This window comes from Microcebus murinus, chromosome 6 (genome assembly GCF_040939455.1).
Source record: "Microcebus murinus isolate Inina chromosome 6, M.murinus_Inina_mat1.0, whole genome shotgun sequence".
Lineage (NCBI taxonomy): Eukaryota > Metazoa > Chordata > Mammalia > Primates > Cheirogaleidae > Microcebus > Microcebus murinus.
In genome coordinates, this window is record NC_134109.1 from 15,591,331 (window position 1) to 15,614,959 (window position 23,629).

The window sequence follows — 23,629 nt, forward strand, 5'->3', positions numbered from 1 at the left end:
AGATCATTCTCACATCCAAACCTGCAGTTACTCTTGATTACATCAATTGCCATTTTTTTTTTTTTTATTTCGGCATATTATGGGGGTACAGATTTTAAGAAAAACCAAGCATTTCTTTGGAGTAACTCACCCAGTCTTTTATGACTGAATGGATAAGAATTGAATAACACTGTAGTTCTATAGTGAGATTTCAAAATCTTCAGAGGCAACCTGACAAATAATGGAAAGAGTCTGAGTTTCAGAATTAGATGGGGTCTGACTCCTAGGTCTGCCACTCACCAGTTGTGTAGGACCTCTTCTTGCCTCTAAATAAAGAAATGGTGATACCTACCCCAAAGGCTTCCCTCTAGACCTTTCCTCACTAGTACTTGTTCGCTGTTAATGACCTGGTATATGCCCACCTTCAGTGTCTGCCACCGAGTGGGTGCTCAGTGAGAGGATATGGAGCCGTGCTTGGGAGGCTGGCAGCCCTGAGGGAGAGTGTGTGTGGAACAGGGCTTGGCTATTATGGAGAGTGATCTTAACTCGGAGGTCTAGAGGTGAGGCTGGGTGCTGTGTCTCATGCCTGTAATCCCAGAACTTTGGGATGCCAAGGCGGGAGGATTGTTTGAGGCCAGAAGTTTGAGACCAGCCCAGGCAACATAGCGAGTCCCCATCTCTACAAAAAAAATTTTTTTTAATTAGCTGGGTGTGGTGGTGGCATACCTGTAGTCCCAGCTACTCAGGAGGCTGAGGGGGGAGGATTGCTTGTTGACTATGATTGTGCCATTTCACTCTACCCTCTTAAAAAAAAAATTTTTAGAGATGAGACTACCTTAGATAGGAAGATATATTTTTTTCCTAGAAATCTGACATTAGCTTCGGTTTTTAGTTTCATTGCTAATATTTTTTCCAACATGCTTAGTATTTCATGAAGGGAAATGGTTTAAAATTTGGGGTACAGTGATGTTGGTATTAGTTTTATAAGAAAAGGAGCTATAGCAGTAAGAACAGCTACTCACTGAGTACTAATGTTCCAGGCACTGTTTATACTGACTCAAATACAATAGCCCTTAAGGGCAGGCAATTTTTTTATAAATGAGAAGTGAGATTCAAAGAGATTAAGCAGATTGCCCCAGTTACATAGATATTATGTTTATTCACTATACATAAATTTATAAAGATGTCAGTAATGGAATTGTATTGACAAGGGAAAAGATTAAAAGTCCTTCCTTATTCTGGTGAATAATTTACTTTTTTAGTACTACCATGAATGCATATATACATATATCTTATACACACATAGCAATTTTTTAACCTTTCCTAATTTCAGGTCTCTGTCAGTGGAATCGAGTGGGATTATATTGCCACACAGGGACCATTACAGAATACCTGTCAGGATTTTTGGCAGATGGTTTGGGAACAGGGAATTGCAATTATAGCAATGGTGACAGCAGAAGAGGTACGTACTCATTTCTCTTAATTGATTTTCCTCAGCTTTCAAAGAATAGTTAATAGAATCCCTGGAATCCTGACCTTTAGCGAAAAAGGCAGGGTAGGATTACAGCCTGAGTTTGAGATGCTGTCTGTGTGAAAGGACACTATTGCTGGCGCCTGTGATGTTTAATTGTACTTGTCTTTAACAGGAGGGTGGAAGGGAGAAGAGCTTTAGGTACTGGCCACGACTTGGTTCCAGGCACAACACCGTCACCTATGGAAGGTTTAAGATCACAACCCGGTTCCGCACAGACTCTGGTTGCTATGCCACCACAGGCTTGAAGATGAAGCACCTTCTCACGGGGCAGGAGAGGACAGTGTGGCATCTGCAGTACACAGATTGGCCTGAGCATGGCTGTCCAGAAGACATCAAGGGGTTTTTGTGTGAGTGTCTTTGTTCCCACGACAGCCTCCTCTGGAGCGTTAAACAGAGAATAAGACTTAGGTTTCTGAAGGATTTTATGTTGTCTCATTTAAGCTTTGGACTTGTTTTAAAATAAAGAATATAAATGTTTTGAGGAGGCTTAACAGAAGAAATTTGGAAGGTGTCATTTGAACGCTGTGATTCTCAGGAGCTCCCCCATTTTGTGGATAGACAGGGCATGCCCCGCAGAGGCGATGACTCGCCCACAGCCACACTGGCCCCTAGCGGTCTCATTGGTTAGTCGGCACCTAGTGCTCTTGATCTGCAGTCTTCCCAGTCAGTGGAGAGAACATGAAAACTGAGCTGTCAATTTGATATGCTTTAATCCCTGAGTATTTTTCTATTTCATTGGTTTTTCACAGCATACCTTGAAGAGATCCAATCTGTTCGACGCCATACAAATAGTACAAGTGAACCCAAAAGCCCCAACCCTCCGTTGCTGGTCCACTGCAGTGCTGGAGTAGGAAGGACTGGTGTTGTCATTTTGTCAGAGATAATGATTGCCTGTCTGGAACACAATGAGGTGATGACTCTTATGCTAAGCCTGACCTTTTGTGTTGGGAATAAGGCTGGGGAAGAGAGGGAAGTAATGACCTAATAGCTCTCTTTCAACACATTTGCTTGGACTATGGAGGCCTCAAGATGTTATTAAGTGCTCCTTGCAAAAGGTTGTATCTTCTTAGAGATTCTCAATACCTATTAGCATATGAAATACCATGAGAAGTCATATAATAAATAAAGCTGTTTAATTTTGTTTTACTCAGTGTTTTTCAAACTTGAGCTCAAAACCCCTTTTTCCTGGAATAACTATTAACTTTTCAAGGACAGTTAGTGTGGTAGCCCCATGTGGGACGTACTGAGCTGACACTTGACAGCACTTAGCACACCGCGTTTTTGTTGAATCTTGGGATTTGGTGAGATGTGGTCATTTACATCCCACCAGACAAAGCCAAGGAGCTACACCCAAGGAATTTTGAAGAAATAGTCCGCATGACCTTCTATTTATGGTTAAAACTTATCAGAAGTAGGCAGTCACAGGTTATTTATGGAGATGCTAAGGTAGAAAAGAGACTGTCTGCTAACCAGATTTCTGCTAGGACACCAGCTTTCCCCGTCTTGTCTCTCCCCAGGGGAACACATTACCTTCATCCCTGTTTGTCTCATCCTAGGTGCTGGACATCCCGAGAGTGCTGGACATGCTGAGGCAGCAGAGGATGATGCTGGTGCAGACCCTCTGCCAGTACACATTTGTGTACAGAGTTCTCATTCAGTTCCTGAAAAGCTCCAGGCTCATCTAAGCTCCCACACTTGTTATGGGGACCCAATCATGTGAAGCGTTTACAGCTAAAAAAAAAAAAAAAAAAAAAAAAGAAGTGCTTGCCTAACTCATACTTGCCTTCCCTCGACACTTGACCCGGGCAACGACACTTGACCTGGGCAACGCTACTTTGGGACATAAATGATGCGGTGTGAATGGCAGTGCACTGAAGGAAATATGCAAAGCACAAGGGCAAAGAGGGGCTTTTTAGCCTGGGGGAGGTGCTGAAGGAGGACTTGGTTTTGAGGCCATTGATCTGCTTCGGTCTGTCCGATTTGCAATACTTGCACACATTTTGGAGATTTTGTACACAATTCTCTATTTTACTGAAGCTATGCTGGGCAATTCTGGCAATCATTAAAGCACATAGATTTCTATCTTAAACTAGTTTTTGATAATGGAATTTTATCTTATGACTAAAATATTTAGGGATTTTCTTAGCGAGAAACTGAACTTCCCATGGGGATGATCCACAAATATGAGTGGTTCCTGTCTAACTTTGTATTTAAAACCATGCTATTATCTTTTGTTATTTTTTAAAAACCTTGTTACCAAACTGAAAAGTATAAGGAGAATCTACAAGTGTTATTTTGAAACATGGAAAGCATTTTTATATCCAGAAATTTTTTTTATCCTAAAAATTCTATATAGTTGTACCTTCTATATTTTCCACACAGGAGCTCAACTCATTAAGGTACTGAAATGAGTCAGTTAATGTAAAGTTGTGAATGAAGGCACATTATTTAAAATGTAAGAAAATAATCAAATTCACTATTTTTTCAGTATTATTCATAAACCTAAATGAGTTTGATTTATTGGTTAAAAATGAAGTGAAAAACAATTGCCTAGGGTGGTTTTGAGCACTTTTTTGTTGAAAACAAATATGAGTTTTAATATATGTGCTGCTTTATAGATGAAACAACAATGGACATTATTTCAGAAGGAGTATTTTGGATGAGATAAGGATTAAGAGTATGTGAGATGGGTAGGACAAGAGTACGTGGAGTGTGATGGTAAATGCAGGGTGCCTTTGTCTTTACCAAAATGCAGTATTGTCTATACTCAGACTGAGGTGCTGAGATGGGGAGAGTAGGGCTCAGGAGGGTGGGGGCTGACCCTCCCCCCAGCACTGTCCCCGGGGAATGCAAGACCTGTCATTGTCAGTGACTTTTTGTTTCCTGGAAGTTCTTCCACCTAAACCCGTATTATTTTTGTTTCATACATAAGTTCAGGCTTATATTATCATTAAGAGAAGCCTTGAAGAGGCTTTAATAGTTTTCACCTCTTCTCCTAAAACTACAGCCCAAATTTGTGGGGTTACCAGAGATTGCTGTGGTATTCAAGAGGATTTTATCTCTTGAATCCCTTAACTCTACCCCTGGGGTCAATTTTAGCTATTTCGTTTCCTCTCCCCATCCCATGTAGGTACATCCTAATGGACAGAGGGTGAAGAGTGTCTTTGGCCCCAGGCTAAGATGGGCTTGTCACAGTTCCTGTTGAATAAGTAAGGAGGAAGCTATACTTTTAATCTTCTTTTTCCTTCTTTTTAGGCAGTTTCCTTACAATGGAGAGCTTCCAAAATGTCATATCTTGGGCTATTTTCCCAGTTTACAATATTCAAGGCATCATTCTGATTTTCCATATCACTCCTAGGCTCTAAATGTTTGTTGTTAGCTATGCAACTGGATCTCCTACATACTGTATGCGCCAGCCTAACTCTGATTTACCCAGAAACCAACCACCTAAGGGAAAATCAGAAAATATTGATGAAAATAATATTGAAAGTTGGGCACACATTTCACTTAGGAACAAAATATTAACTTTAGATCTAAAATACTTTTAAAGGTCCTGTTTAAAGAACAATAGACCCAATAAAAATATTCAGAAAGAGCTCCCCAGAAGAATAGAGTAAGAGTTTTATGGTAATATTTCCCATCTCAACACTATATAAAAGACAGCAATTTTTCTGATGCTTTTTTTTTTCCAATGGTACGTTTTTTAAAAATGCTTTTCTGTCAGGTTTAAACATTTTGAAGTGTCCCATTGACAAGAACATTGTAAAACAAAAATCTAATTAAAGAGTAATATATGGTATATTTGTGTTCCTGTTGTAATAATTTGTTAAGTAAATTTTTGAGGGCAAAATTGTACTGTTTAAATGTCGCTCTTAAAATGTCACATTTGACATTGTTTCTAAGAGCTAAATAATTTTAAACTTTTAATTGCAGTTAACTAATATGAAGGCATTTCTGAGTAAAAATCTACGTTGTTGGAGTTTGAAATGTGATTTTTCAAGAGCAAACTGTGGAACATTGAGGTTTCATAGGTTTGTCATTTCTGAATTAAGGATGTTACTTTTTGCCAAACTTATATGATGCTTCATGTATCTTAGTGACTTTGTTCCTGAATCTTAATTTCATATCAAAATTATATAAATGTACATTTCCACAAAAAGGTTATAATACAGTGTTTTCCACTGATCAACTTTGGTACCTCTGGCATCAGTTTTCCTGATTAGTGGAGTCTTCTGATTAAATATTTGGTTGACAGTATTGAGCACCAAAAGTGCTTATTTCAGAATATTATTTGGAAAGTTAATTGCAGTCATTATATTCTTCTGGAACATCTACTGTGAAGTATTCAGAAAGCCCTAGAATTTAGTCTTTAAAATTCTTTGGCAGGATTAAAACAGAAGCTGGGCCTGTACTTCCTTAGAAACTTCCAGAAAGCAAAGCAACATGTAGCCAGAAACGGAGGCAGGAGGAGAATGTGATGGTGTGGCACTGAGTGATGACAGCAGGGCATGGCCAGTTTTTCTGTGAAGCTTTCACCATCAGAATAGTCATTTCAAATAGGTTGATGTTAATGTTCACAATATTGAGAGAATTTAAATATTTAACATAGTTATATATATATTTAAATATATCAAATGAGGTTAGCTACAACTTATCAAGAATGGTTTGAGATTTACATGAACAAATGGAAATAGGAATTGTTTATTGTAAATTGTTTCTTAAATTGGACTTTTTAAAAGAACTCTTTTGGATAGAAATTTAGAGGAATTTGCTTCCCAGAAAGCTTTTATGCTGAACAAGCTAAAACTACCCCTTTCCAGTTTATTTTTTAAAAAGAAATAGCAGGGAGCTCTTATTTTAAACTGAGGGATAGACTTTTCAAAAGTGGAATAATGGCTTCATTAAGAATTTGCCTGGGAAAACATTTCTCAAAAGAATAAAAGTTTTTCAAATTCCTGTCGACAAGGGCTCCATTTACCCTACTATCTATAATTACTTAATAGAAAAATGAGAAAAAATGAGGAAGTCCAGTTTAAAGTTTGCATAGGGATTTTAGAAAACACTCGAAGGGGCCCTTGGATTATAAGTGGCATAGTTTTCTATTTCAGGTAGTTCCCAAATAAAAATGCTCTAAAGATTCACTTGTATGTTGCATTTAAATATAGTAATATTTACCCTCTTAAGAGATGCTGTTGGTGTTAACTTAGTTTGTCCTCCCCAAAGCTTATCGAAACCATAGGGGACATGAAAGGGTAACATCCTAGGGTACAAAAACCAGATTGCTATACAGAATTCTGGACTCCAGGAAAATATATGGCAACTTTTCTCCCTACTGCACTCTGGTGGTGAGATCAGAGAATAAATTCTCCCTGCTTCTGCCAGGCAGTGTCCACTAAGGCTCAGAAAGCAATTTAAGTCAGACTGGTCAGTATTTCATGGGAAGACTTCACAGAAGTGAATATCCCAGCATTTGTTGCAGGAAGTTGAGTGGGTATGTGTGTAAGGAACAGAGCGAGGTTTATGATGAAGCAAGTAGGGATGCTGCCTATGAAACTGGTAAAGGATGGGCCAAGAAGGAAGTTTAAGGTCTGCATCACTCAGCGAGGGGAGAGCAGTTCCAGGGCAAATATTATGTAAAGTGTATCTCCAGGTCACATACAAGTAAAGTTAAAGTATGCCTGCACATCATTTTCCCAAAAATGTGTAAATATGTGTATTTGAAAAAATACTTAGTTTTCAAAATTCTAGAGTACATCTAAACATTTTCCAACATTGATGGTTAAGAAAGGTATAGTAGCCATATACTTTTCCGTTATGCTTTAATGTATTAACAAGTGCAAATGGATGACAAGACAGGAATAATTGTGTTTTAACTTATAACTATAGAACTTCTAACAGTATGGCTGATGTACTGTTCCAAATTTCTGAAAGTTACTTATTAGCTAGATGAATGTTTTGATCACTATTCCTTCCATTAAATCATTTTGTGTTATGTAAAATAAGAGGACCATTAAAAATTGATAAAATCCCTTGGCTTTGAATCTACAATGTGGTATACCTGCACTGGCTATAGCAGTACACAAGTCACATGGTTGCAAAACACAACCTGTAATTTTAACTGAACTGGCAGGTGGTTTTTAAACTGCAAAAAAGACTACATACTTTAAGTTGTCAAATGTGAATACTACTGACATTTAAGTGTGCATGTGTATTTTAAATTTGTATTTTCTAAAAACTTGGTGAAATAAACATCTACAGTGTTCACTCTTAGGAACATATCTACACTGCCGAAGAAATTCAGAAGGTTGGATTAATATCTGGGTTAGCCAGAATATGAATCCATTGAGCCTCAATTTTGAGGGTAGGTTGATGGGACTAGTACAGGTTTAATAACTAGTTTTCTGTTTCTCTGTCTGTTCATTCATCAGCTGAGAAAACTGAACAAATGAATGAAGAATATAAACTAAATCACTTATTTTTCATATGATAAGAGACTGTCCAAATTTTTTTATCTTGGAAGTTTATTAGAAATCACTTGAAATTCATGACTGAATTAGACAAATCTTTTGGTACTTAATATTTATTGAAATGTAATTTAATCTTAGAGTTAAGTGTCCTGAAAGGATTTTGGTAAGGTTTTGTAGTTTTACTAGAATAATACCAGTGCAACCCTGGTTCAGTCCAACAAATAGCATGAAAAAAGTAAATATTCTCCAGAGGTGACAAATTTATTTTTGAACAGATTTAGTAAAAATGAGATTAAAAATACAAAACCTTTAAATCCATCTGAGTAAAAAAGGTAAAAGAAAAAAAATGTAAGAAAAAATACTATAATTTGCAACCACTTGGTAGAATTCTACTGGGAGTTTTGTTTGCATGGTTTGGTTTTTGTGGCACAATGTAGAAACTGAGGAGATAGTTATTTTGTAGGGATGATTCTTAATGTTTTTGAAAATTTTAATATCAGTTTAGACCCTCTCTCCATATTTGGTAAAATTTCTATATTAAGGGTAAGCAGCTTAATTTCCAGTAGAATTGAGCTATTACATATTTATCAGCAGACTCAATTTCTAAGCAATACATTGAAAATGGGACAAAAATTGAAATCTGTAATTATGTTGAGACTTTAAAAAACTCAGATGTAGTCAAACTTTACTGAAAACATAGGCATTGAGCTCAATGAAGTATTTTTGCTTTATACTGTATTTTCAAATAATTTTTTATATTAAAATATAAGATTTTATCATGCAGATGTTGTTACAGGTCAAGTGAATATTTTCTATGAAGTCATCTCAATGTTTTCATCTATTGTACTATTAAGAGGGGAAAGTTTTGATTTATAACAGAGCTTTTTAGTACAGATGAAGGAAGAATCACACTGTAACAAACGAGAAATTTGTTGTATATTTCTGTGTTGGTTTTGTTTGAAGCAATCCAAACTCTAACCATAATAAATTTAGCAAAATATAGTTTAAAAAATCTAAATAGCAAGTCTATTTAAATAAAAATTCCAAAAGAGGTTAATATGATTTAATATGCCTGACAAACCTAAAACCAAAATTTGGAGAAAATTTTATATGAAATACATTTTCCTAGAAAGTTGCCCTATAATTCAAGCAATGCACTGGGAATTCTACTTTTCCAAACTGGTAGTATAAATACTTATCTAGCATTTTCTAATTTAAAAAGCAATTTTATGTGCCATTGTCTGATGGTCAATAATGTAAAAATGTATAATCAGAAACTTAATCCTAAATTTATTGGTTTGTAAAGGTGTGTACATTTAATGGGCAAAAAAGCTTGAATGGTTGAATGTAATATATGTAAAATGAATATATTTTTGCCATGAAAATAAATATTTGAAGCAAGATATGATTTGTGTGAATAGTGCAATTAAAACTATTTTGCCTCTTTTTTCACTGTAGATTTTATTGTATGGAGGTATATAATTAAATTAGTCCCATTTCCCTATTGGATTATTTTTAATGATGTGCTAGACAAGAAGTATTTTTTAGTAGTTGCCAATCTGTCATCTTACATCTCCACAGTAATCAATCGCTTAAGAGTTAGAATGCAGGCAGTGTGTGGTGGCTCACGCCTATAATCCTAGCACTCCAGAGGCGGGCGGATTGTTCGAGGTCAGGAGTTCAAAACCAGCATGAGCGAGACCCCGTCTCTACTAAAAATGGAAAGAAATTGACGAACTAAAAATATATATACAAAAAATTAGCCGGCCATGGTGGTGCATGCCTGTAGTCCCAGCTACTCGGGAGGCTGAGGCAGCAGGATCACTTGAGCCCAGGAGTTTGAGGTTGCTGTGAGCTAGGCTGATGCCACAGCACTCACTCTAGTCTGGGCAACAAAATGAGACTCTGTCTCAAAAAAAAAGTTAGACTGCATCTTGCCAAAACAGCCAGCTTCATCAATCAAGATGTTTGTGGACCAATTAATACACTTGAATAAATATTTATATACTTACCAATAACTTTGCAGTGAGTTGGCAGAGCTCCTCATGTGGCCATCCCTGTACCGGAACTTACTACTAGTTGAGTGTCCACTTTATTCATCTTTTAGTGGGTTTGTTTTAGGCCCAGAAGTGGCAGCAGCATCTGGAATCTTGTTAGAAATGCAAAATCTTGGGCCCTACCCCAGATCTGAAAGTTCTGAGTCAGAAGCTATGGGGATGGGCCCGAAAATTTGCCTCAAGTTCTCCAGGGGATTCTGGTACACATTAAAGTTTGAGAACTGCTTTAGTAATGAAAAAGCCATAGATGTTTAATATGGAATCCAGTTTGGGATTTATTCAATTAATACACACTAAAATTTATTTATGTAATTTCTATTAGGTTAATGATATTTATAGTTGTGGTAGGTTGGATAATGGTCCCTTAAGAGATGTCCATGTCCTACTCCCCTGAAGTTCTATTATCTTACATGGCAAAGGGGACTCTTCAGATAGGATTAAAGATCTTACAATGTGGAGATTATCCTGGATTATTCAGTTGGGCTCAAAGTAATCACAGGGTCTTTATAATTTATGAGAGATTATAAGATGCTATATAGCTGACCTGGGAGATGGAGGCAGAAGCCACAGTGAAGGAATGCAGCCACCTTCTGGAAGCTCGTAAAGGCAAGGAAACACTCTCCCCTAGAGCCTGCCTCCAGGAGGAATGCAGCCCCAGAAATACCTTGATTTTAGGACTTCTGACTTTCAGAACTGTAAGATAACTTTTTTCTTTTTAAGTTTGTGATAACTTGTTATAGCAGCAATAAGAAACTTACACAACTCTATATATTCCTTTCTCAAGAAAAACTCGACGGTCAACTCACCTGTTCTTAGGATTTTGGAAGAATTATGTGAATATGGAAACCACACATCCAGGACTGCTAAGTGTTTTTGCCTCAAAATTCAAATGTTAGCACAAAACCGAATGCCCACAGCAACAAGACTGGCCATGGGGGAGCAAAACTTTCCTTACCACAATCCAAAAACGTCTTCCCCCAGTCTTTGAATTACACATACAGATTTGCTCCTTAGGACGTGCCATTCATTATTGGTTGCATCTGGCTGGCTACTGGAGACGGTAACTTGTTAGGGCAGCATCTTTTAGCACTGGTGTGAATCAATTTAGCAGATTACTTTCCAGTACTACACCAGCACATGAAGGGTGAATGGATATTTCTACTTCTACATGTAAATTAATTTCAGTTTTAATTTCAGACCCAAGACTTAAGCTAAAGCTAATTCTGGCATATTAAGGCAAAATAAATCTTTTGATCATCCAGTCCAAGCTCTTTAAAACCAAGGTGCAGGATAAAGTAATTCATTGGCAACAATACAACTAGTTAGTTCACTTGGCAAAGTAGACTCTTGTCCCATAAAAGCAGCTTTGATCTTTTCTGATTGGCTTCATTGAGGGAAAAAAATTGTGACTTTTTAAAGGAAGCCATCTAAGATGGATGCTAATTTATATTTTATGCTATTGAAAATGTGAGCAAATGAGGAAATTTTCATGTAACTTAGCAATTTGCTGCATTAATCTTTTTACACTGGGGAATTTACACTTTCTGAGTATAAGAGGAAACATCTGCTCTACTTTCCCTATAACCTTGTCTACAGTTAAACCTCCCCTTAAGCTCAAACTATCTTCCTCCATGAACGAATGCATTCTTGTCAAGCAGACAGTGACCTGGGTATCCAAAGAGAAATAGGTTCTTCCTCTTGAGAAGCTTACAGCCTGGAGTGGAGACAAATTGGGTAAATAAAATTATAAATCATATTATAGATAGGAGTCCAGATTCCAGACCCCAGAGCTGGGGTGGGAAGGGACACTTGTTGGGACAATCACCGAAGGTTTCACTGGAGCTGTTACATTCAATCTGGGTTACAAAGGAAGGCTCAAGGGTGCAGTGAGGGGACATTATGTTTTGAGCAGATAGCAAGTGCAAAGACATGGAGAGGACTTATGTGTGTTCACGACAAGCAATTGGGAGTGACAGAGGACGTTTGGGAGAGGATGGCAAGAAATAAGCTGGGAAGGAAAATATCTCTATATAAAAAATGCCAAAAAGCCTGGACTTTATTTTGTCAGCAAGTGGAAACTCTAAGGTTTTTGTAAAGAAGGGAGTGGATGGTCTGTTTTAAAATTAATAGCAGCCTGTGAGTGTTTAATTATCATAAACCCATTTAATTCTTACAACTCTGTGATGAAGACTCTGTAATTACTCCCATTTAAGAGACAAGCACAAGGAGGTTCAGTAACCAGTTCAAGGTCACAGCTCATAAGCCAGGCAATCTGGCTCAAAACGCACACTCTTACTCATCACACCTCTGAGCCTCAGAGTTGAGGATGGCTGTTTGAAGAGTTTAAGCCAGTGTTTCCCAAACTTACCATTCACATCCCACCTTCAAACTTTTCCCATATCCAAGAACCACTTTTAATATTTTTTAAAAAATCAACTTATCTTTTATAGCTTAAATTTTAAGAGGAAACTAGAGGACAACAACAACAAAATGTCCTAACTGGTACCCAGGTTGGGTTGGGTCATGGCCCCAGAGACAAAAAGCTGTCCCAGAATTAGAGCATAGAGAAGACTGGACATGTCAAAGCAGAGTAAAGTTTCTAGAAGAATATTTGGGTTATTATTGTTTTTATCCTTCGCAGTGCCTGGGCATGACACTTTGTACATATAGGCACTCATATTTAATAATATTAAATAGTTGAAAAGACATAATCAGACATGAATCTTCTGAGACATGTCCTACTAGTAAGGGTCCCACTACAAGGATAAGGGAAGGGTGTCAGGCAGGTCTGATGGAGTGTTTCACTCACGAGACAATATTTCACACAGCTGACAGACTGCCCTAGCTCATTGATAATTAGAAGATCCTTGAGGCTTCAGATACTGTGGAAAGTGAGAAAAAAGAAAGATACTATAGATAAGGCACAGGGCTTCAAGACCCATATTAGCTCACAAACCATTTCAAATTGCCTACAAAACCACTTATGTCTGGGTAAAGTATGTTCCTCTGAATAGCAACTTTAGAAGTTGTGACTGACAGGTATTCAGGTGACTCCAGTGATTCCATCCTTTTGGAATTCACACCCTTGTGTAAATATCCCCAATGCTTAAGTGTGGGAGAGACCTGTGACTTGCTTCTAACCAAAAGAATATTGCAAGTGTGACAGAAAGTTACTCCCTGTGATTATGTTACATTATATAAGACTCCATCTTGCTAGCAGAGTCTTTCTGGTTTTCCTGTGAGTCTTGAAGAAGCAGGCAGCCATGCTGTGACCTGCCTCAGGAGATAGCCAAGTGGCAGGGGAACTGCAGGCAGCCTCTGACCATTAGTCAGCAAGAAAAATGAAGCCATCAGATCTATGGCTGCAAGGAAGACTTTTGCCAACAACATGAAAAGAGTTTGGAAGCAGGTTCTTCCCTACTGAAGCTTTTAGATGAGACCACAGCCCTGACCACTACTACTGTGATTGTGGTTTTCAGGGCAGAAGACCCAACTAAGCTGTGCTTAGACTCCTGATGCACAGAAACTGTGGGATAAATAAATGTGTGGTGTTTTAAGCTACTAAGTTTATGGTGATTTATTATGCAGCATAGAAAACTAATATATTAAAGAAATAGAAATCTTAGTATATAAAAGAAAAAAAGAAAAGTAATATTGAGTTACTGACCATTTGAGGTATTTATTAATGAAGATCAAACATCCAAAGGAGAGTCCTCCATGCTCATTTCCATGATTTTAAAAGTTGGTAATTCCATGCCATGATTATTGTCACCATTGATACTGGAGAACTGAACAGACTGGGAGAGTGACGTGTTAAGACAACATAATTCATTTGAAGTCTCAATCTTTTCATTATCACTATCACCTTCAATGACATGCACAGAAGTTTCCTGATCTATTAAACTGTCTGAAATACTTGGATTGTTTTCATCTGAAGTTGAAGGTTCAAGATTTTTTTCATCATTCACTTGTTGAATTATAACCCCTTCTGAATTCTTTGATTTATAGATAGGCATGAAAAATTCATTTGTTGAAGAACCAATCTCATTCTCATCCTTTGGTACAGACAATAACATATCCAAAGCCTTTTTGTATTCTTGACGTTCCTGTTGAATTGTTATTTCTTGCTCATTTTTAAGTTCTTTTTTTTCTGAATTCCCAGCCTTTTCAAAATCAAGTAAATTCAATACTTCAGCATCATTCAGCTTTATTGCATTTTCCTCGGGTGTGCAGCCTAAGTCTACCTTTAGGACATGCAGCAGGTGGCGCATTTTTTCCTAGGATTAAGAAACAGATGAGAAAATTACATTCATTAAGCTAGTCAAACTGAATTACTTTTGTCCCTTCTACTCCCCTCCACCTCCCTCCCTCAAAAAAGTTCAAAAGAAAAAAAAGCACTGTCTTTTAACGCATACTTTGAGGGTATGGAAAAACTTCAAAATTATTTCTAAATTAAAATTTTTCTAATGAAGTTCTAAGGAAAGACAAACCTCCTCCAAATGTTTATTTTGTTTAATATGTCGCTCGAACAGTCGTTCTAAAAACCTACAAATGATAAATAAAAATATTAATGTCTCAAAATCAGAAAATCAACTAAATATAAAATAGCCATGTAATACTCAAACTCCTAGAGGTTGAAAAATATTTTTTAGATTAATTTTTTTCTCTCTAAAGCTGAAGACTAATCCTTCCCTGTTCTGTCAAGTTCTCCAACTTGGCTTCTACTGTGTAATTGCTTCCAGTGATATAATGGATGCCGATGTTTCTGAAATATTGTATACTACTTTTATTTCTTTGAATAAAATTCTCTTCTTTCACACCTCCCCCCAGAAGTTCTTTCTCTCACTTACATGCATAAACCTCCCTTTCTCTCTTTCTCTTTCACATATATACATCCCCCCAAAACCAAACCCTAAAGAAAATCCTCTGACAGAGATTTTACAATGCTTCCTAAATTATACTTGAAAAAAATCCCACTGATAGTAAATCTACATAATAACCTAAAAGTTATCACTTATTAAGTATCACTTAGTAGTAGACATTTGTGCTGCACATATAATAATCATTTTACCTCTAATCCTGAACAACATTGGGAGAGAAAGGTATTGTAAAAAACCATTTTAAAGATGAGACAACTACATTTGTAAGATAATTTCTTCTCCCCTAAGGTCACATGCCATCGGGATAATTTAACCCTGATTGTGTTTGGCTCCAGAAAATTTATTCTTTCCACAACACCAGTTTGTCCCTCGATTACATGAGTATATCAAAAGTTTTCTTGAAAAACAACTTATTTCTTTTTTTACCATAAGTGAAGTTATAAGTCAACCTCAGAGTTAGTAGTTCTGAATTATTTAGGAATTTTTAAAAAATATAACAAAATTTAACTTCTTAAACATTTTCAAATGTACAGTTAAGTAGTGGTAAGTATATTCACATTGTTGTGAAACAGATCTCCAAAACTTTTCATTTTCAGGTCAGAAACTCTACAGCCATCATGCAAACGTTTTTAACCAACTTTTTAAATGCAGAAGTACACAGAATTATTGCCAAAAAACTTAGGTCTTTTTGATATGTTTTTTATACCAATGGAAATGTTTAATTTTTAAAAAACATTTGATTGTAGAGGATAGAAATAATTTATTAGAAATGTCTGCACTTGGCATATTATGACAGAAAAAAGCATGTATTATATACATATTATGGTCCTGTGCTACATACCAAAGGGGAGCCTACTGCCCAGTAAATTTTATTAAATTTTTTTTTATTATGGCAAATATTGCCTGACAATGAACTTTAGATACATAAATGTTCAAGTTAGATTTAGGACACATAGTTGCCCTAAAATATACAATATCTAATCTGGTTTTGCAAACTTTCCATTTTACTTAACAGTGTGCAAACATAGTTTTTAATTTGTCCTCCTTTTACTACATCTAATACTAGTGACAGATGTAACAAAAATGCTTGCTTTTGATTCTCATACAGTTTCAGAAAGTAAAATGGGATTATGGAGTTTTGTAAATAAGAAGCAAAAAATTTTATTTTGCTAGTCTATTATAACCAAGAGATGTAATAATATTTAAATGAGTAATATCTCTAGTCCTTCCTATAATTCCCCTAAACTGTGAACTTTCCCTAGAGTATGAATTAAACATTGTTTACAACTTGCTATCAATTATAAGTCCATGATTCCAAAAAGCAATATAATTTTTCATTTCCTAATATGTAGAAATAACTTTGAAAAATTAATATCATATAAAGAATATTTAATGTACTCAATTGTCATAACACAATTTTAAAAATCTAACCTGTTTGAAAATAAACCAAGTTTCAAAATTTCATCGGTTACATCTTCAATGAAACTCAGATACAATAGTTCTTCTTCACTGCAAAGGCAAGGCAATATACAGCATAAAAATGATTGCTTATTTATTCTGAACACTATAAGAAACATCAGTAGCTAATTAGAAATATCTATCTCATTAAGGGGCATAATATAAAACAAACATTTATCTAGCATCTCAAATTATGTAAGGATATTTACTAAAATGAATTATTACCTAATAGAGTAAAATTTCATAGGTGCCTTCAATATGCATAGGAGTAAAAAATAAGTAGAATTAAAATAAGAGAGCAACCAAGGGCAAGAGGGCAATCAAATGCAATCCACTGGAGCAACTATTCCCAGGAGGTGTTTTAAATGTCCTCTGGCTCCTGACCATGTCCAGCAGCAGAGGCGTGAGCCCTCTGCAAAAAGGCACTTGCAGGAAGCAAAGAGGAAAGTAGTCCAGAGAAAACCAAGAGCTTCAACACGAAGTCTGATCCTCGTTCCAGAATGACACCTTGTTTTAAGGTTGAGAAATTTACTGAGCAGAAAAATGTATTTTTTCTCAAAATGTTTGGAAAAGAGAAAAAAATTCTAATAGGAAAATTTATAAACATAAATATGCCAGCAACTTTAAGTTACTTGAACATATTTCTCTATTATACCATAAGTATATTTTAGTAGCTATAACAAAAAGATTAGGGCCGGGCGCTGTGGCTCACGCCTGTAATCCTAGCTCTTGGGAGGCCGAGGCGGGCGGATTGCTCAAGGTCAGGAGTTCAAAACCAGCCTGAGCAAGAGTGAGACCCCGTCTCTACTATAAAAAACAGAAAGAAATTAATTGGCCAACTGATATATATATATAAAAAAAAAATTAGCCGGGCATAGTGGCACATGCCTGTAGTCCCAGCTACTCGGGAGGCTGAGGCAGAGGGATCACTCGAGCCCAGGAGTTTGAGGTTGCTGTGAGCTAGGCTGACGCCACGGCACTCACTCTAGCCTGGACAACAAAGTGAGACTCTGTCTCAAAAAAAAAAAAAAAAAAAAAAGATTAGGAGACTATTATAAATTTGATTTTAATTAATTGAAATTAGTAAATTAATAGAAGATATAAATAGCAACTATTAAATTACAGAATAAACAAACATGAAGGAAAGAGTTAATAAGCAAATTACAAAATACACTGAAAAGTTTTCTAAAATATTACACTTTCAGACTGTTTCAAAGAATCTTGCTTAAAAGCAGAAAGTTTGGAAATAAATTTAATTCTATAAGATAGATTATTTTCCCTGGAAAAATATAATAATGTACAAGTAAAATATCTGCAAAGAACTGGTGAGGTTAGAAACCTTTAGGAAGAGTGTCTTGATCTACCAAAAGTTTGCATTTCTCTAAGACATTTTTTTTTTTTTGAGACAGAGTCTCGCTCTGTTGCCCAGGCTAAAGTGCAATAGTGTCCTCATAGCTTACCACAACCTCAAATTCCTAGGCTCAAGCAATTGTCCCACCTCAGTCTCTGCTGGAGTAGCTGGGACTATAGGCGCACACCACCACACCCAGCTAATTTTTCTATATTTTGTAGAGACAACGGGGTCTTGCTCTTGCTCAGGCTGGTCTCAAACTCCTGGCCTCAAGCAATGCTCCCACCTTGACCTTCCAGGGTGCTGGGATTACAGGTGTGAGTCACTGTGCCCGGCCACTAAAACACTTTTTTATTATTTTGTTATTTTAACTTATAAAAATAAACAAGAATTATGGGTACTAATGATTAAAAAAATAGCAAGTATTATTAACTTAGGGACAAATTTCTACTACAGATAAAAATGAAGTGATTGTTCATTATTCCAGAAAATTCCGTTCATTTTCTCAAACTCAGCATGTATTATATGATTGATACTCCAAAGCTAGTTGTAAGAGAAATTAGTGCTCAATCCCGACTTATTTAATAATGGTTTCTATTCTTAATCCTTGATTCCCACTAAGCAAAATGAAGAGGTCAAAAAGAGCTTACTCAGAGTAGATGTTACTCCTTGGAGAAGGATGCAGGGAATACTGACATAGTGTTCTAGAAAGAGAAAGTTAAAATATTTAAGCAAAACAATGACTAGCATACAATAAGTGTTGAATAATATTATATATTAGCACAGGTTAATTATCCCTTATCCAAAATGCTTAGAATCATTAGTGTTTTGGATTTTTTTCAGATTTCAGAATATGTGCATTATCTTCTTACTGGTTGAGTATCTGAAAATCTAAAATCCAGAATCGTCCAATGAGCATTTCCTTTGAGAGTCATGTAGGAGTTAGAACATTTTGGATTTTCTGATTTGGGCTGCTCAACCTATAATAACATGTTTTAGGATTTTTAAAGCACTTTCATGTCCATGATCTAATTTAATCTTCTAAACAATCCTTTAAGGTATATTGGCAAGGTATTATTTTTCCCATTTACTAATGAGTACATCAAGTGTCAGAAAGGCTAAATAATTTGCCCAGGTTAATGTTGGCAGGTAGCAATGACAGGTTTTTTAATTAGTTTTCTAGTTACAAATTCACAATCCTTTTTAAAACTATATTATGACATTTCTCCAGTATAAACAATAACAATTTGATGAAGGTTAACATATAAATAATGTTGTAAACAGACACTTTACTATGGAAATTTTTCTTAAGCTGGTCCTTATAATAATTTTGTCATTATTCAGTTATGTTACCATAAGTTAATTTGAAGTTTTTTATTTAGGTATACTCACAATTATAATATTTTATTTTATATCATTTAGATAGAAACTACTAGAAAAGATAAATATTTCTTTCTTTAGGCCATTCTTTATACTCAATGCAGACTGGCTCAAGAGCAGCTTATAAATATTAAATTACATGTGCTGAAGCACCAGAATTTCAAGGACAGAGAGGTTAATAATGAACTCCCAGTGGCCTTAGCAGGTGAGATCTCCCTAGCAAAGGCTGGGACGGAGAACTGGGCCCTGAGGGGATTGTGTGTACTTTCCTTCTGGTCTGCTACGTGACACCTCATCCTTGCTTTGTTTTCTAATCTCTATTCCTTCCTTTCTTCTACTCCCTTCATCTCATATCCAATCTCTGACACTAAAAATATATTTGAAAACTGCAACTATTAAGGCATTTTTTAGTTCAATCACCTGCTAATTTATCATTTTTATTTAAGTGTAGTATTCCTTAATTACTAAACATAATGATAGTATCTTAAGAGTATTTCTACATAGTACAGATAGATCAAGCACTAGCATATGGTAAATATTCAAAATCACAAATTATGATTTCTCAAGTGGTAAGGTTCTTCAGTATTACTTGTGTCATGTACATTGGTTAGCAGCATTGCCAGAGCACCTGTCTTGGGGAAAATAATTTTTAAATGAATAGTGATGACAAATAATATAAGCTAGTATGTCTTTTACCTTTACTAATGAATTAGCAAAATTAATTCATTTAAATCTTTATTGAGCACCTAACTGTAAGATTTCCTTGGTAAAACTGCCACTGAATTGCATAACACACCAAAATAGATTAGACCATATAATTAAAATAGTACTATATGTCTGTTATATAGAAAAGCAATTAGATAAAGATAGTTGAAATTATTTCTCCTATAAACTGTTTACCTTGGTGAGATATGCTGAAGAGCACCATCTTTAATCTCACTCCATATTAAGCCAGGCTCTTGTAAAGCTAAAGTGGTTCTTTTTTCTTTGGTATCATATGTCATACAATTAGATGCCTGAGGATGCAATAAAAAGAATAAATCTTTATTTTGATTCAAAAATATATTATGAAAGCAGAAATAAAATTGCAAATTTCAAGAAAAGTGAACAGAGATATCCAGTAGCTAAAAGTGACAGACACAGTACAACAAAGAATGTTTTAGAATTTTTCTATCCAATCAGCACTTTTTTCCTTAAAGATAAAAGGACTTATTCTTTACATTTTAAAGAGAAACATTTTAAATGACATTAAGAAATCACCACAAACATATAAAGATAAAATGAAGCAAATTTACAGCTTTTAAGTAAATTTGAGGAAAAAAATCCCTTTATTCAGAAATTAAAATAGCTTATCTGTTTTGAAAGCCAATGCATTAAATATGTAGAAGCAGTGGTATGGCTGTATGAACAATAATATCAGCAAACTAACAAAAATAACAGAAGCTTATTTTTATAGAATCCTTCCTTACAATGTGCCACAAACTGTGCCAAGCATTTAATCACATCATTAGATTTAATCTTTGTAATACTAATTTATGTATAGTGCTTTACAGTTTTAAAGGTGCTGTCAAAATGTGGCTATATTGCTGTTAATACTCTACTAGCTTCCTCAAGTTATTGCTGGTGGCACTGTTTATGGAGTATGGGAACACACTACTTTCTTTCAGGGTTATGGATAAACATTTAGAGCACAATGTAATAACTTCTGCTTTAGTTTCCAGAGTTATCTACAGAGCTAACTCTCTTCATAAATATCAAGCTGGTAATAGCCATCATTTCTCAAGCCTCTACAAGGCTAGGCACTTTACCTATATCATTTACTCCTTCCCCAAATCCTGCAAATTAAGTACAGTTTTTCTAGATGAGGAAACTCAGCTCTCAGAGGATAAGTGATTTGTCCTTGGGCCTTAAGTGGCAAAGCCCTATGCCAAACAGTTATTAAAAGCTGAGAAGGAAACATACCACTTTTGAGAAATAAAAATAAAATCCTAAGCCCCCAACTGACTGAACAGACTATCTCTTGGCCAAGGGGACTCCAGAGAAACCTTAAAAACTATTATAAATTCCCAGCCATAACAGGACAGGAGGTCAGACATGCCCCTTCCCTCGTTAAGTGCCATTAGGCTTTCTTTCCTGCTAAAAAAAAAAAAAAAGAAAAAGACTGTAGCCTTTTGGAATCACCTGCTCCACCACTGATCTATACAACATCTGACCAACTTTCCTCCTGATCATAGACTGCCAACCATGGACTGGTTCTGGCTGGTTTACAGAGGATGTGTACAACACGCCTCTGCCCTTCATTTTACCTTTCAACACACAGAGCCTAATTTTAATGTATTTAAATGTTAAGTCTCCACCCCAAACTGAACATGGGACATATGTAGTATACATGTTTGCTTACTACACATGTGTGCATCACCTTCGTGAATACTCATAGCTCCTCCTATAACTTGCTAATATGTATACTTAGCAATTCTACCAATTCTCCATAAATTCCTCTTATCCCTTCCCTCCCTTGAAGTGCTTGCTTTAGGTCTTCACCAAAGGATACACTTCCCAGTTCCCAGCTTGTGAGGATGGCCAGCCTGAGGGCTGTAATCCTTTATAAAAAAATAAAGCTTTCCTTTCCAAATTTATGAACTTAGTGATTGTTAAGATGGCCCTTCTACCCATTTTCAAAACAGAAGTGGGAAATTGAGTGTGATTATATTTTATTCTTGTCTCCCTGAATCTGTGACGTTTTAATAAACAAATGATTTTTATAAACAATAAATTTAAGTTGGGATGCAAATATGATATTCCAAAAATAAAAATAAATCAGTTTGTCTCAAAATCAAACTTAAAGCTGTAATATTTTTAAAAAATTAAAATTTTTTATTTGTATATATTAATGTGGTACTTGCTACATTGATACACTGCAGTGTGGTGAAGTCAGGACCCTCAGTGCATCCATCAGAGCAAAGCACACTCTACCCACCAAGCAACCTCCCATCATTCGTCCCCCAAAGCTGTAATGTTTTAAAAGAAATGATTGCTAAGCATTCAAAACATAAACACTATAATAAAGAGCACTAAAGTCTAGAAAAAGACAAACTTAAGAGAATGATATCTATTTTCATAAAATGTATAATTTCCAATAATATAATCAGTGGCAATTCTTTAAAAAAAAAAATACAGGCATAAAAACTCAAATAACTTCTACACAACTTTGCTGGCTCCTTTAGTAATCCAGGTTTGCAATTTTGAAAACAATACTTAAGGTATTTTATTCATCCATTCATCTGTCCAGCCAGCCAACAAAAAAATTTAGAAAAGATGCTAATAATAAAATGATTTTTCAGATATAGCAGCATCTACCTTGCCATTCAGAGAGAGCTATAACCATTTGTAAATAGGTAAACCTGCATACTGGCTACAACATGCACAAGTGCCACCAAGAGATTATTCTTTACAGTCCAAATAGCTATACATATTCTATTTACATTAAAGCATCTGTAATTCAAATGTGGCAACACAAAAATATTTCATATTTCCTACCTGCTTTATGTTCATTTCTGAATCTGTCAAGTTCTTAGTCTCAGCTGTCCCAAAATCAGATTTAAAGCTGCAATATTTTAAAAGAAATGATTATTAATCTAAAATATAAACACCGTGACAACAAGCTTTACTGTCTACAAAAGTAAACTCAAACATAAGAGGGTAAGATCTATTTATTCTTATAAAATATGTAATTTCTAGTTATATAACCAGAAAATAGGTATGGTTTGGATTACATATCCTTCTTCTTCCTTTCTTGAACAGTGGCTACATTTCAGTTATACAGAATGGGACTAGTGAAATAGGAACTATTATCTTTAAAACATTCATAAATATAATCATAAAAGGATATGATGATATGATCTGCTTCCCCACTTGACAAGTTCTATCATAAATTCAATTCCTTAGGTTTTTTATTAAATATATGCAGACTCATCTAATATTGCTGTACTTCTTGTCTCTACTCAAGGAAAAAAATACTAGTCTTAAACTGGTTTTTACTTTTTAGAATAACTAAAACCTTATTTAGAATAACTAAAACCTTAATACCAGATAAATAGTTTATACAACACTAGAAAAAACAAACACGATCACAAACCTGCTGACTCTCAATACTTTACAAGCTTTGCTGAATATTCAGAGTATGTTAGACACTACTGTATTTGAAGGTATTGAATCAAATGACAATTTCCAGAAAGTATCCCGATTGTTTAAATTATTCCTGGGCAGTTGTTGCTATACAAGACTGCGTAAATATCCGCAGGGAAGAAAGCACAGAGGTAGATAAAGAGCTGGTTTTCTTCCCTTCTATAGCCCACTGTTTTGCCACTTTTAACATAAATCAATACGCACATTTACACGAATGCTATATGATGACTTATTTTAAGAATAGTATATATTTTTAAAAATTATATTTAAAAGCATATGAAGTTTTAGAATCATATTTGAAACAATAAATTAAAATTTGTAACATTCATATTTACAAG

General features: G+C 35.5%; 2 protein-coding genes across 4 annotated transcripts in view; one reads left to right on the forward strand and one right to left on the reverse strand.

Moving 5' to 3' along the window:
* The window catches only part of PTPN21 (protein tyrosine phosphatase non-receptor type 21), a 75,591-nt gene extending 69,024 nt beyond the window's left edge, over positions 1 to 6,567 (forward strand). For both annotated transcript variants that reach the window (XM_076003786.1, XM_076003787.1), the window contains 4 exons: positions 1,313 to 1,441; positions 1,626 to 1,860; positions 2,263 to 2,423; positions 3,070 to 6,567. In XM_076003786.1, the coding sequence (XP_075859901.1) occupies positions 1,313 to 1,441; positions 1,626 to 1,860; positions 2,263 to 2,423; positions 3,070 to 3,198 (654 nt within the window). In that variant the 3' untranslated portion in view covers positions 3,199 to 6,567. The remainder of the gene's footprint in view (positions 1 to 1,312; positions 1,442 to 1,625; positions 1,861 to 2,262; positions 2,424 to 3,069) is intronic.
* Positions 2,263 to 23,629, reverse strand: part of SPATA7 (spermatogenesis associated 7) — a 45,674-nt gene continuing 24,307 nt past the window's right edge. The window contains exons 7-13 of one of the 2 annotated variants that reach the window (XM_020285578.2): positions 22,644 to 22,710; positions 20,007 to 20,122; positions 18,377 to 18,430; positions 16,349 to 16,426; positions 14,528 to 14,582; positions 13,705 to 14,314; positions 2,263 to 11,751 (exon numbers count right to left, since the gene is read on the reverse strand). In XM_020285578.2, the coding sequence (XP_020141167.1) occupies positions 13,730 to 14,314; positions 14,528 to 14,582; positions 16,349 to 16,426; positions 18,377 to 18,430; positions 20,007 to 20,122; positions 22,644 to 22,710 (955 nt within the window). In that variant the 3' untranslated portion in view covers positions 2,263 to 11,751; positions 13,705 to 13,729. Of the gene's footprint in view, positions 11,752 to 13,704; positions 14,315 to 14,527; positions 14,583 to 16,348; positions 16,427 to 18,376; positions 18,431 to 20,006; positions 20,123 to 22,643; positions 22,711 to 23,629 lie in introns of those variants that run through there. The other variant, XM_076003803.1, reaches the window with a different exon arrangement.